Genomic DNA, 14,923 nt, shown 5'->3' with positions numbered 1-14,923 from the left:
TATGAAAAGATCTGGATTTCTGCCTTCTCTCGAATAATCAGAAGATATGGCAACAGAGGCCTCTTATTATCACCTGGCAGTGGTAATGTGTAAAATGTTTAATAACTGGCACTGCAGGGCAGTGGCCACTCAGAATGGACACGTGACTATACAGAAGGGATGCTCCTGACAGTAGACGGCAATGGTCACTGGGCATGACACCAGCCAGAGATGAGGAGAGGCCACTCCCTCTGGGCAGGAGCTGGGAACTGAATCAGGACATGTTCTAGCCTTAATCTGAGTTCCTGTGGGCGTGAACCCATTTGTAAATAGGACCTTTTAAAATGCTATTATTGATTAAGGTGTAGACTCATTTTCAAATAGGCTCTTCAAAGATCCTGTTTAGAAAAGACCAGATTGAATCAGGGTGAGCCTTAATCCATATGACTGCAAGTTTTATAAGCAAAGAAAATTTGGTCAGTAGAAGCTGGAAATCAGAAGCCAGTAGTGGAAATCAGAGGAGCAGACTCAAGGAGAGAGAGATCCCCATGTGACAGAGGCAGAGCTGTGAGGCAGGGCACCCCAAAGATTGCAGCAAGCGAGCACCAGGACACTAGACTCCAGGGGAAAGCACGGCCTGCTGGGACCTTGATTTTGGAATTCTAGCCTCCAGAACACTGAGGCAATAAATTCCTATTGTTCACATCAACCTAGTGTGTGGTATTTGTCACAGCAGCCTTGCAAACTAAGACAGCAGAGCAGAGGGTCCCTCCATCCCTCTCTTTTGTCTCCTTACTACTGAGGCATTGTTAGTTGTCACCTATCATCTTGTGCTTACCCTATCATTTTTCTTTTGCAGATTTAACAGAAAAATGAAATCTTTCTTGTACTCATGGCTCTATCAAAAGTGGGAAAATAAAAAAAAAATTAGGGACTGCATATTTCCAGGGAAGCAATTTGTTTGCTAGCCTACTTCCCTTTCTAAGTTATTTGTCATTTTACCTGGCCTCTGTTTTTGTTTAAACAAGTTCTCTTTTAAAATGCAGGAATTCCCCAGGAGGACTGAGGCTTATCCCAGAAAGAAATCAGCTGCTTGGTGAATTTGGCTGGTGAGACTCAGGCAAAGCAGCTATTACAATGTGGATTGAGAGTGGCTCACCTCGCCCCTGCCTGATGGTGGGTGGAGGGAGGAGGGATGCCCCGCGTGCTTGGAGCTCACTCTGGGCACTCATCTCTGCCCATACTTCTGGAGGCAGGAGTAATCTGGAGCACTGAGAACTTCCAGAAAGGATTCAATCCTGGGCTAGAGTTTGGTCCAACAGAGTCTAGCCTGGAGATATCAGAGAGTCAGGGCTTGGGGCATCAGGAGATAGAAGCAAGTAGCAAAAAGAGAGGTTGGAAGGTACCAAAGAAACTTCTGTCTGCAGTTCTGCTGAGGCCTGGCAGCAGGGGCCTTGGTGTGCCACAAACAATTGCTGGAGGTTTCTGCTGCCTCCTCTTAGCAATTATTCAGAGGCAGGGGTTGGGGTGGTAACAAGCCCCAAACTAAAGCTTAAATGCTTATGCCTATATCCTCTGCCATTGTGCTGTAGTGACTTTTTTTTTATTTTTTTTTATTCCTGACACCTCTATAAACTTCAATTGTCCAGGAACAGAACATTTATTCTGCCTTGAATGTTCTTCTGGTGTAAGTGAGTACATCTTTCCTATTTGGTACCGAAAGGAAACCACTGATTCCTCAAGTGCACTTCTATGTTATGGGGAAAAATATATACCAGGAGGACAAAGCCTTTGAAACCAATATAATAATAATCATTTTGATAATAATGACAACAACCATCCTTTATTGAACATTGCTATGTACCAAGCACTGTGCTGGACAATTTACACACACTGCTTCTAATTCTCCCAAGTGTCATGCTAGGTAGGTATAATTATTTCCATTTTACAGATAAGGAAACTGAGGCCCAAACTAGGCTGAGATCATACAGCTAGTATATTACCCCTGAGAGCCAATCTTGGTGTCTGAGCCCAAAGTCTGTGCTTGTTCTTCTGAAAATGCTGCCCCTGCAACTTCAGGGGTCATATTAGATAGGTAAGAAGGGGCCCCCCATTGAGTCTAATTGCAGGCATTCATCTTACTGACTCTGCCTGGCTCTTACTCCACATATTTGAAAGATACTTTAGGATAAGCAGGGTAACCCTGTCTCTCCCTTGAGAGTATGATGGCCAACATCATCTCCCCAAGACATTTACTGCAATAACAGCTGCTGGTTATTGAACATCCACCACATTCCTGGCATTGGGCATGCTCTTTACAGAAGTGATATCTAATTCCTTTCTCCCATTTTACATATGACAAAATAAAGCCCAGACAGGTTAGGTTGTCTGTGCAATGTCACAAGGAGAACAACAGGGTCAAATTTGCGGCTGAGCCTCTCTGACGCCAACTTCCATGCTCTCTCTTTCCATTCTACTTCACTGTCTACCCTGTTCCAGGATCTGGTCTGGAAAACCCAGTAATAGGTTAGCCCTTGAATTTTGCGTGGTGTGGTTGGAAAGAACCCATGCTGACATTTGATTTTGGTCTTAGAATAACCCCGTTTCTCTGGTTTCCACTGGGAATTTCTACGGGCCTGTTCATCTATACCACTTCCTCCTTTTAGGTGGTTTGCAAAGGGCCCCGGCAGCTAGGTTCCCCAGAGTCTTAAGTCTCCCCTAAGAGGCATCAAAGCCCTTCTTGGGCTGTACAGAGGAGGCTGAAAGGGGAAGAAAGCAAACATAAAATGTGGAAACTTTCCTCCACTTCATTTCCATGCTCTTCTTTCTTATCAGCAAAGATCTCAAAAGGCTCTGACATCTGAAGTATGAGATTGCACCACTCAGCCCTAGGGTGAGGGAAAGAGACTCTGACCCTTGAGTCAGGAGCTCAGATCTTACCTTGGTAAATGTGAAATTCACAAAGCCACCTTGGAAATTCAAGAGAAGGTTGGATTTTCGCAAGTCACAGTTCCCAGAGGCTTGGGTCACATTGGGGTCGATATTGAAGTATTTCAGAGGTGAAAAAACCTGAACGAAATAAGATAGGTCAGCTTGGCATGCAGAAAACTCAAGAAGTCAAGCTCTTGGAACCTGAAGCTCAGACCAGCAAGTGAACATGAGTTCAAGGCTAAGGGGTGTTCACTTGAGAACTGCAGAGTTCCTAGCGAACACCTTTCATTTCCAAATCATGACATTCAAAAGATTTTTTAAAAGCGGGAGTTCTACCACAGACAGGAGTTCCTTGAACAATAATTCATGACAGGCGTGTCCTGGATAAGTTGTGTGGAATTTACTTTTTGAAATTGAATATGTTGAAAGATGCTACAGGGAAGGGTTTACTATTTAATAAAACCTGGATTTGGAAGTTTTATTTGAAATCATAAAACCTGTGCAAAGAAAGAATTATTGTAATGATGATTCCTTTAATAAATCAAATAATTCATAGACCCCACCCCTACCCCTTGTTCTTTCTGTTAATCTGTATTTTCCATGTTAGAGTCAGAGCTGGCTAGAACTACAGAGACCATCTAATCCAAACCTCTCATTTCATAGGAAAGAAGCTGAGGCTTGAAAGTCATCCAGAGGGGTAGGGGTGGGCTGGGGTCAACAATGAACATTCCTGCTGGAAGTGAGGGGTGTGCATATTTAAATTTTGGGTGTGTGCTTTCCTCTGTTTTAACAGTCTTTATTGATTTCTATTTTTATATATATTCTAAAACAGATTCGTCTTTTAATCCAGCACCCCGGAGTGAAGTTGAGCAGGCAGCTATTTAATTCATTTAAAGACACAGGGTATCGGACACTGCTCCTTCTTTGCAAGGCAAGCTCCATGTTGAAGAGAGTGTCACCGTGCTGCGGTTCTGTTACCCCAACTTACCGACTCCTTCTCTTGAAGAATCAGCTCTATCCCCATCTCTGCTTTGATACAGAGCTCGCTTCCATTTAGAACCCGATAGATTCCAGTCTTCGCTGGCGATGGCTGCGGTGCAAGGGTGGGCCCGGGGGCCGTGGTAGTCGGCGTGGCCGTGTGGGTGGTGGTGCGCGGGGCCGTGGTTGTTCCTGGGGCGGGGGTGGGTCGAGTGGACGTCTGACTGGTTGTGCTGCTGCGTGGTGCTGTGGACAAAGCTGTCGGGAGGGTGGTCTGGTTACCGCACTGGGTGGTGTTCCCGGCTGTGTGGCTGACGTTTGATGGGCTGCTTCCGGCTGTATGGGCTGGTGGGGTGACGGTGGATGGTAGTGAGCGAGGAGCCGAGCTGGGGCCGATTGTAGCTTCGGTGACCGGAGTAGCCGTTTTTGAGATGTTGGCCGTGGCCTGGGTTGTGAGTAGAGTGTGGTTTATTGGGCTGGTGGAGGGGGTGCTTTCGGTGGTTACCGGGGTAGTCGTTGCTGGAGTTTTTATTGCTGTGTGGGTTGTTGCCCTCTCAGACTTGGAGGTTGTGACAGGTATTTGAGAGGTGTCATGACCATCTGTTGATCTTGCTGTTCTGTGAGGCACCTGGCTAGTTGTTTGCAGGAGAGAAGGGTTTTCTGTGGCCCCTGCTGTTGTGGATTGAAGATACTTTCTGATTTCTGGATATGTTTTGGTGCTTATTTGACAGCCACAATGAAAATTTACTGCAAATTAGGAAACAAAGTGTTAAAACACCAACTAATTGTGCACAAGCACCCCTCTCCCCACTTAATGTTTTTCATAAAAAACTAGCACACGTATTTTTAGATTTGGGGAAAATTTACAATGATATAACAATGAAGTAAAGATCACTGAAGATTATACCACGAGGCCACAATTGTTGCAGTTTTGCTTGCACCTATGTTTCTTTTAGATGGTTGTGACCACACTGCAGATAGTCTTCTGTGTCTGGCCCCTTTGTCCGTATGGGGGGTGGCACTAATACACACCAAAGTGACCATGTGCAGCTAGATATCTAAGTGTTGATGCCATGAAATGGGTCCTCTTCCATCCTCAGTTACAAATGTGAGTCTAGGTAGTTGGTGTAAAACAGTGCTCCTGGGTAGGGAGCTGACGGGACAAACTGACAGAGCTGGGCAACGTGAATAATGGTAGTTAGGATTCACACAGTTTTATAGGTTTCATAGAAACCTATATTCCCAAGTTTGAAAGGGGTCTTAGAGCTTGTCTAGTCCAACCCCTAATCTGATTCGTGAATTGTACCTATGGCGTCTTTGCCACGTGTTCATCCTATCCATGCTTTATTCCCTCCAATGATGGGAGATTTGTTTCCTCACAACACAGTCCCTTCCATTTTCTTATCTTGCCACCAATTATTTTTCTAAATATCGACCAGGTTCTCACATTTCCTTACTTAATCTTTTGAGTGACCCAGCCTTTCTCAAGTAAGAAAGGAAATCAAACTGTGATTGCTCTGATACTTCAGGTGGGCTGGCCGTGTTTAGACTTGAGACCCAGAGAGTCTACTCTGTCCCCCTTATATGAAATAGGCCCCACCCCACAATCCTCCACCACAGTGGTATGCTCCTTTCTTTCACTGCACTAATCACAACTTGTAATTAATAGGGATTGGTATTCAAATATTTAACGACCTGCATGGCCAGGCTGTGTGTGCCATCAGAATATCAGCCCTGTTTGTATGTTTATTTATTGACTTTATGTTGATTGTTTCCAGGGCTCAGGAGACTCAGTGAACAAGTACTCCAGACCCAGATATACAATCTGCAGAGGAGGCATGAGAAGGTTTTGGTTCCCCTATGAGCCCAGGGCAGTGCTGAGAGATGACTTGGCTGGCTGGTCCCTGGGTAAGTCAGCACCCACAAAAGGGATCGTGACAACTTCTCTAGGTATTTCCCATGGAGCTGGTCCCTGCCCAGGCATCGGTTTCTCTGTCACACCTTATTCAACAAGTATGTAGAGGCCTCCTCAGAGCCAGGCTCCCTACCAGGCACCAGGGGTAGGGTCTTTGCCTTTGGGGACTCATAGCCTGGAGAGGCAGACATATAAATAGACCACACTCCTCAGTGTGACAAGCGTTATTAAAGTAGCCCCCAGATGCTACAAGACAGTGGTAGAGGGTGAGGAATCCAACCCGAGGAGAAATTCTTCAGGCAGAGAAGGGAGTAAATGGCATTCCAGATGGAAGGAAGAGTATGTGCCAAGGCTCAGAGACTTCAGAAGTCTGGTCTGCTTGGAGAAGAGCAAGGGGTTCAGCATGACGGGAACATAAGGGGGGTGTGGGGAAGTGGTGGGGGCGAGGTGGAGCGCTCAGCAGGGAGCAGGCCCTGCAGCCCTTGGAGATGACAGTGTATCTGCAGAGATCTGAGGGGTACAGTCGGTGACACCTGGGAGCCCCATGGCCACATCCAGGCCTGGGGAACCGAGGACAGCCCTGGAGCTCCTTGCCTGCCACTTCCTGGGTGGCAGAGGCAGCTCTAACAGGGTGCAGCAGGGAGAGTGTTTGCGGATATGTGGGGCAGCAGGAGTGGCTCTTAGCAAGATTCTGCTCAGTTTCACAGGTTAACCTTAGACCCAACAGGAAGTAATGTGTAGCAAAAAGATGTAAGCCCTACCTCTGTCCGTTAGTTCCCTCTGGGACTTGAGATTCAAAGGGAACCCTAGAACTAGAAGGAGCTCCACCCCTGTGGCAGGGATTAGCTAATCAACTACCCCAAAATCCAGTCTTCCTTTCTTCCTTAGAAATAGAATACTGAGTTTAAGCTGAGCATTTTGCTGCCTGAAATAAAGAACCCTGGGTCCCAGGCTCCTTTGCAAGGTGAGTGGAGAGAGGGACTGGAGAGAAAAATATGAGTAGTGGGATTGATATAACTGAGCACGAGCCCTGTAGTAATTGTTTAACCAATGCCAGCTCATTTTGTCTTTCCAGCACTCCTGGGAGAAGATATTATCTTCCCCGTTTCTTAGTGAGGGAACTGAGCATCTGAGAGGTCACGTGATGTGAACAAGTTCTCCCTGCTGGTAAGGATCAGGGCAGGGGTTTGAACCCAGTTATGTGTGACCCCCCAAAGGGTGCAAAACACAATGCTAAAGCAATGGAAGTGAGAGGGCCATGGGGGCCTTCTGGGAACACTGCCTAAAGGGAGTTTGGCCACCTGGGTGGCTGCACTCTTGCCTTTCTGTTTTTCATCCTCTGACCAGCCTGCAACTTGTATGTGATGGCTGGACCCCAGCAGACATATAGAACCACGAGGAGACTTCCAGGGTTGAAGTCACACATAGAATGGTAGGTCCCCAATGACACTAGGGAGCCCTTCCCCAGAACTGGTGTGAATTCCTCTGAACTTGTTTTCACAAGACAGAGTAAAAAACATCTTTCTTGTTTAATCCATTGCTATTCTGGGTTTGTCTCTTACATGCAGCTGAAGCCAAATCCCCTCATTTTGTGGGGGAGGAATTTGAGTTCAGGGAACAAAAGTGACCAGATAAAGATTACTCAGCTAATTTACCCTGAAGTTAGTCTCTCCTAGCAAAATGCCTAATGTTTTTTGGTCATCTCCAATTCAACAAATATTTATGGGGCCCACCATGCAGGGCAGAGTAAGGCAGGAGTGCAGAGCAAGGACCCCAAAGCTGGGCTGTCTGGATGCAAATCTCAGGGCTGCTGCTTGCTGGCTGGGTGACCGTGGGCAATTCCTTAACCTGATGTGCCTCAGTACCCTCACCTGTAAAATGGGGATAACTAGATATAGCACCTATTATAGGATTATGAGACCAAATGAGTTAACATAGATGAGATAGATTTATGTGTAGAGAGCACAACTCAGCTGCCAGGAGCAGGGACTCTAGTTTGAAACTCAACTCTGTCTCTTACTAGCTGTGTGACCACAGGTGGGATATTTAACCTCTTTGGGCCTCCATTTCCTCATAAGTAAAGTGGAGAAGATAATAGTGCTTGCAATATGGTCTGTTAATTTCTGATGGATATAGTAGGAGCAAGTTCACAGAAATGTTGCTATATTAGGTAACTTTCTTGGGGTAAAGTAGGAACATGTTGGAAGTTAAGCAGTTATCTTAGGTTAGTTGTCTTTTTCTTACTCCCTTGTTATGGTCTCTTTGAAATGTTCTTTTATTGTATGTTTGTTTTCTTTTTAACTTTTTTTTTCATACAGTTGATTTAAAAAAGAAGGGAAAGTTAAAAAAAAAAAAAAAGAAAAAAAAATAGTGCTTGCAAGAATAAAGTGCTCAGACTAGTCGATGGGACGCAGGAAGTGCCAGTAAGTGTCAGTCATCATCATCACTATGAGTTGATAGCCCTGTGCCAGTGAGGAAGGCGCTCACTGTCAGGAGTGGGGAGAGGCACCTGAGAGAAAAACACAAGGAGTGGGATTGATATAACTGAGCACGAGCCCTGTAGTAGTTACTTTACTGAGGCCAGCTCATTTTGTCTTTCCAGCACCCCTGGGAGAAGATATTATTTTCCCCATTTTTTAGTGAGGGAACTGAGCATCTGAGAGTTCAGGTGATGTGAACAAGTCCTCCCCTGCTGGTAAGGATCAGGGCAGGCGTTTGAATCCTGTGAGTTGTGACCCCCCAAGGGCACAAAACACTGGTCTACCCTGGGGCATAGTTCACCATGGAGGAAAGAACTCAGGCGCTTCGTTGACTCAGTTTCACCTCCGTGATTTTACAGCTCAGACAGGAAGGGACAGTGTGGGTTTCTTCCCCATGCACTCTCTTGTGTCTGTCGAGCACTCGTTGTGTTCCTGAATCTGTCAGTGGTCTGTCTGCCATTCAGTTGGTACTCACACACAGGTCACTGCGGGTTGCCACTAGGCTGAGCTTCTTGTTTTTTTTATCAGGTTACTCTGCTCAATGTGACGATGACTTTCTCCCCCATCCCCTAAAAGTAAGTGAAACTATAATTTGAAAAGTGTGGCACAGACAGAGCACAGCTGGCCATTTCATGCAACTTTCATAACAGTTCACATTACAACCAAGTGGTGTGTTCAATTCAGTGGTTCTAGAAGGAATTGTTAGTGAACCACAGACTTGATAACAGGAAGAGTACAGCAGCACACAAGAGGACTCAAGGTCCCCGGGAAAAGATGCTCTCAGTGAAAGAGGGGATATAAAATCATTATATCCCAGTTTCCCAGACAGCCTCCCTGACCTGAAGTGCAACAGGAACTTGTTTTTATCCTCGACACCCTGGCTCACATCTTTCTAATATGGCATAATTTGTCAGTCTACATCTTGCACATCCCCACAGTTCCCTCTTATAAATAAACATAGCACTTCCATTTGAGAAAAACAGACAAAGCAAAATAGGACGTGGTTTTCCCAGACAGCATAGCAAACAATCCCCATTTCTAAGCTCTGACTCAGTTCTCCATTTCTGGAATCCAAGTGGTTTCTACAAACTCTCCCGGATAAGGTGTCCATAACCTATCTGAGAACCAGGGATGCTGTCACTGTCTTCCAGGGTTGACACATACTCAGCCTGACTCCTGGAAAACAAATCCAAATGTGGAAGCCCTTAGTTAAAAATGAAGGTGTCCACCCCCTGTGTAAGGTAATAATGATAAGACATTCTCAAGCCAAATACCCACAGAAGCTGAAGCTGTACCTATAGTCTGCCCCATCTCACACGTATGTGGCTCTAGGGTGCATTTAAATTTAACATGACAAGACATGGCAGGGTCCCCATAGAAAGTCAAGAGCATAACTCACCAGCCAGGCACACAAGGAGCAGCACCACTGCAGAGAGCTGCTGGGGCATGATGGTGCGAGGGAGGGCAGCTGCCTTGCCCGGGGCTGGCTCCGTTGCTGCGTCGCTGCCACACTGCACAGCACAGTGGAAAGAGCTTGGTCTTCCAAATCCCTCAAGAATAATCCCCGGGCAGACACCAGGAATGAAGAGGAAGACGCAGCTCTTTGGCCCTCACACTTGTGACGGAGAAACCAAAGTCACTTGCATTATGAGAAGTAGCTGAGAGGGCCGCCCAAGTGGCGACGGAGGGGGGAGGAAAACCACAAGTGGCTCTTGTGGGAAACCAGGTCCCTTTCATCTCTGCCTTCAGTGTTTGTGACGGGGGTAGGGGGGCGGGCAGGCCAAGGTGAAGGGCTTTGGGAATAGTTTCTCCATAAGAGGTGGCAGGTCTGTGGCAGTGCCAGCTTCTTTTTCTTCTAACATGTGTCTCCTCTTTCCTGTAAGCTCTTGGACATTTCTGTAAACCCAGAGACCCTTCTCAACCAGGAGAAATCCAGCTCCACAGCCATGAGGGTGAAAAGGAGATTTAAAACCCAGTGGCTTGAGCACTTTCTGTCCAGATGGTGTATTCACCATGGTCGTCTCACTTAGATATCTTGGATGGGCTGCCATGGGTGGGCATGAGCTTGGGAGTCAGGGAGATCTGGATTTGAATCCAACCATGGCAACTCACCAGCTGTATGACCTTGGGTAACCTCTCTGAGCATTGGTTTCCTCTGCTGAATAACAGGGACAATAATGCCCACTCCTAGGTGGTTTTAACTCCAAATTCTTAGAACATTGAAAATACTCAAATTGTTTTGAAAGGTAACCTCTTCATGATTTACCTCCTTCTCCTATTAATTAAGCAAAGCAATGATGGTCTGTCTCTCAGGGCTGTGAATCCCAATGAGGAATATACATTTAGGGAGTATAATTGGATATCCTATTGATAACTGCATTTAGGGCTGTCAGTTTCATATCAAATCACTTCCTGAAAAACAAATTTGGTTACAATTATTTAATCTTATTTTGTTGCTATAACTACTTGTTCCAGTTTGCTAAAGCTGTCAGAAATGCAATGTACAAGAAATGGATTGGCTTTTACAATGGGGGTTTATTAATTCACAAATCTACCGTTCTAAGGCCGTGACAATGTCCCAGTTAAGGCAACAACAGAACGATACCTTTTTTGATGAAAGGCCAATGGCTTCTGGGGTTTCTCTGTCATATAGAAAGGCACATGGCTGGAGTCTGCTGGGCCTCTCCTGGTGTTGGCTTCTGGTTTCCGTTGCTTTCTCCAAAATGTCTCTGAGTTTCTGTCGTAGCTTCTCTCTCTCAGCCCCTATGCATCCTTGCTTGTTTCTCCCAGGGCATTTCTCTCTAAGCATCTGGGGATCCTCTCTTAGCTTCTCCAGGGCAAACTCTGGATTTCATCTCTTAGCTTCTCTCCTGGTTCTGGTTTCAATGGCTATCTCCAAAATGTCTCTGGGCATTTTCTCTCTAAGTATCTCTGAACTCTCTTCAAAATGTCTCTGCCTTTTATCCTCTCATAGAAGATGCCAGTAAACTAATTAAGACCCACCTTGAATGGGCAGGGTCACAGCTCCATGGAAATAATCTAATCAAAACGGCCCACTCACAAAAGGTCTGCCCCCACAAGATGGGATTAAAGAACATAGACTTTTATGGGGTACATAACAGATTCAAACCAGAACACTACTCTAACCAAGTAAATTTACTAAAGCAAGCAGCGCATTTCCAAACTGATTTTTTATGGTGGAAGGTGATGGTTAACTTGTGCCAGTTGAACAAATTTCAGTAACTCTCTATCAAATAGTCTGGTCTTTGACTCAATCTATTTAACAGACAGTTGTTAAACAGATCATATGTGCCAGGCACACATCTTATCCCAGTTAAGCCCTACCGCCAAGTTAGGTGGACATTTTTGTTATTACTGTCATCCCACTTCACAGATAGAGAAAACGTCATCTGTTGATTGCACCAACATTTACTGGAGGATAACTAGAACCAATCTCCTGAGCAGGTGCTTAGATGATCAGTCTTGAGGCTGTTTTTCAGGGCTTCTGCCTTTGATAAAGGAGAGATGCCCAGCAGGGTGTTTCAGAAGCAGCTGGAACCAGGTTTCAGACCTCCCACAAAAGTTCAGTACCCATTAACCAGAGGAAAATTTGCTGGATTTGGGGGCCTATGAGTGCATTTTCAAATCCTGAAAACTGTGCTCCTTTTTATAAGAGACTAATACTAATATTTTAATATTTTCAAGCCATAGAATTCTTATCCAATCTACATGTTTCTAAGCTCAGTGATCAGAATCATAGTATGTGGTGGCAGGTATGTCTTTTCATGAGGAGCCAAATTAACTGAACTCAATAAAAGACTAACACAGATCTTTAGTTTTGGAAATTATTTCCCAGACAGCACATTAAAATATAGGACATATAGTTATTTTAAGACATACATGGGAAATCTACTGTCAGTACCTACTAGTGGAAAAGGCAATTTTCTGAGAAAGACGTGGCTGAGTATATATGTTCTCTGCTTTACTTTCCTCTTTTTATAATTTTCTAAGAAAATCATAAATAAATGATTATTATAAAGCATGACAAATGGATATAAAATAAAAACACTACAGAAGGGAATAAAGTGAAAAGTTCTGCTCCATCTCCTTTTACTCCCTGCACCCCCTTTCAGTCCCACGCAGCAGAACTAACCATTGTTAAAATTTTTATGTGTCCTTCCAGGCATTCTGTCTATGCATAGATATTTGTGTATTTATATCCCTTTTGGTTAAGCATAATTTTTACATAATATATTTCTATATCAATGCATTTTTTGCATCAACACATGTATATCTTCAGGCACCTCATTTTTTAATTTAAGAATTTATATACCATTAAGTTCACTCAGTGGTGTACAGTTCTGAGTTTAGACAAATGCAAAATCTTGTGTCCACCAACACAATTAAGATACAGAACAGTTCCATCACCCCCCCCCAAATTCCATGTTGCAACTCTGTTGTTAACACCTTCCCTTCATTCAGCAGGTGTATCAGCCACCTGCTCTGACTTCTATCCCTTTTGCCTTTTTCCAGATTGTTATATAAAAGGTTTTTGCGTGAACAAATGTGAACAAAGGTATCCATTTTCTTGGGTAAATACCTAGGAATGGGATTGCTGGTTCAGAGTAAGTGTGTGTTTAACCTGCTTTAATTACACATTAATCACCTAAATGTTTGATTGCAGAAAGGACATGTAGGACTCAAGCAGTTTATACTCACACAGCAGCTTGTTAGAGGCAAAGGATACAGTACTACAATGGCAGCAGAAGAATATGCACTGAAAGGGGTCCGGAGATCTCAGGCTCGGGCTTCTTTGCCTCCCACCACTAAGTCTGGAACCACCACTAGCACATGCACAAAGTACCTTGGTAACAGGAAGCCCCAAGTCTGCTTGTGGTGCAAGTCTGTTATAGTGAGGTGGTCACACAGGTACATTCCAACTTCATGACCAGCCTGAAGTGCCAAGATCCCCATCCTTAAACTGGGTCCTCTGAAACAGGTGCACATCAGAAATCCAATTATTGTTACTAAACCATGCTGACCTGGTTTGTGTTTTCTCTCATTTTTTCCCAGTTTGGCCAGAGGTTTATCAATTTTATTGACATTCTCAAAGAAACAAAATTTAGTTTTGATTTTCTCTATGGTTTTTCTGTTTCCTATGTCATTGATTTACACACTGACCATTATTATTTTCTCTCTTCTACTTAACATGTATTTTACTTTGTGATGGTTGATTTTATGTGTCAACTTGGCTAGCTTATGGTTCCAGTTATTTGGTCAAATAATTGGCCCCGCTGTCTTGTTGGAGGTATTTCATAGATGGGATTAACATCTACAATCAGTTGACCTTAAATAGAGCTCACCGTCCATAATGTGGGTAGGTTGGAGGTCTTGACAGCAAGAATTGAGGGTTCCGGAGATCAGAAGAATATCTGCCTCAAGTCTTCAACATCACCTCATCAAAATTTCCAGCCTGGTGGCTTCCCCTAGGAAATTTGAACTCACAACTTTGGTACCATCTTTACCAGAATTTCCAGCTGGAGGTGCCCTACAGAATCTGCACTTGCCAGCCCACAATTGCATGAGCCAATTCCTTATAATAAACAAGCAAGCAAACAAGCACACTGTAGTAGACTGAATTATGTACCCCAATTAAGAAGTGCTTTTAATATGAATCCATATCCCTGTGGGTGTGAACCCATTTTAAATAGGATCTCTTGAAGACGACATTTTTAGTTAAGGTGTGGAAGAAAGCCAAGGAACCCAAGGCTTGCTGGCCAACAAGAATGCTACTGACTCCCTGTATTAGTTAGGGTTCTTTAGGGAAACAGAATCAACAAGAGATATCATAAATATAAAATTTATAAAAGTGTCTCATGCCACTGTGGGGATGCACGAGTCCAGATTCTGTAGGGCAGGCAGCAAACTAGCAACTCCAATGAAGATGTTCGATGAACTCCTCAGGCAGTGAACTGGCAACTCCGATGAACGTGTTCGATGAACTCCTCAGGAAACACACTGGCAACTTCGACTATCTTCTCAGGAAATGCTTTGCTGGGCAGCTGAAGAAGTGAAGGTCCTCAATCTGTCTCACTTAAAAGTCTTCAACTGATTGACTGGATTAAATCCAGCCAACAGCATTCTCTTATTGTGGAAGACACGCCCTTCATTGATGTATCAGTCACAGCTGCAGCCAATTAACTGACGATTTAACAAACCAGCCTTCTGGTTTATCAAGCAGCCATAAATGTCCTCGCAGTAATGGTTAGGCCAGTGCTTGCTTGACCAGAAACCTGGGTACCATCACCTGGCCAAGTTGACACATGAACCTAACCATCACACTCCCCAAGAAAAGAAAGCCTTCCAGCCTCCGAAATGGTGAGAAAATAAATTCCCATTGTTTAAGCCAACCAATTGTATGGTATTTTACATATATATACATATACATACACATACACATATACAAATACATAGAGATTTGTTATGAAAGATTTATATATACATATATCCTGTTGGTTCTGTTCCTCTGGAGAAACCTAAATTATATACATACATTCTTCTTTTAATCATTTCTAAAGACGGAAGTTGAGGTTATTGGCGTGGGACATTTTTCTTTTCTAATAAACATGTTTAGTGCTAT

At 44.2% G+C, this 14,923-nt stretch overlaps 1 protein-coding gene across 2 annotated transcripts in view; it reads right to left on the bottom strand.

The window, feature by feature from the left end:
- LAMP3 (lysosomal associated membrane protein 3) overlaps positions 1–9,919 on the bottom strand; it is a 32,647-nt gene extending 22,728 nt beyond the window's left edge. The window contains exons 1-3 of one of the 2 annotated variants that reach the window (XM_037839764.1): positions 9,683–9,919; positions 3,899–4,635; positions 2,920–3,048 (exon numbers count right to left, since the gene is read on the bottom strand). In XM_037839764.1, the coding sequence (XP_037695692.1) occupies positions 2,920–3,048; positions 3,899–4,635; positions 9,683–9,731 (915 nt within the window). In that variant the 5' untranslated portion in view covers positions 9,732–9,919. The remainder of the gene's footprint in view (positions 1–2,919; positions 3,049–3,898; positions 4,636–9,682) is intronic. The other variant, XM_037839767.1, reaches the window with a different exon arrangement.
- Positions 9,920–14,923: the final 5,004 nt, after the last annotated feature.

This window comes from Choloepus didactylus, chromosome 1 (genome assembly GCF_015220235.1).
Source record: "Choloepus didactylus isolate mChoDid1 chromosome 1, mChoDid1.pri, whole genome shotgun sequence".
Classification (NCBI taxonomy): Eukaryota; Metazoa; Chordata; class Mammalia; order Pilosa; family Megalonychidae; genus Choloepus; species Choloepus didactylus.
Note: the sequence above shows the minus strand (reverse complement) of the source record. Positions and strands in the feature narration are given on the sequence as shown.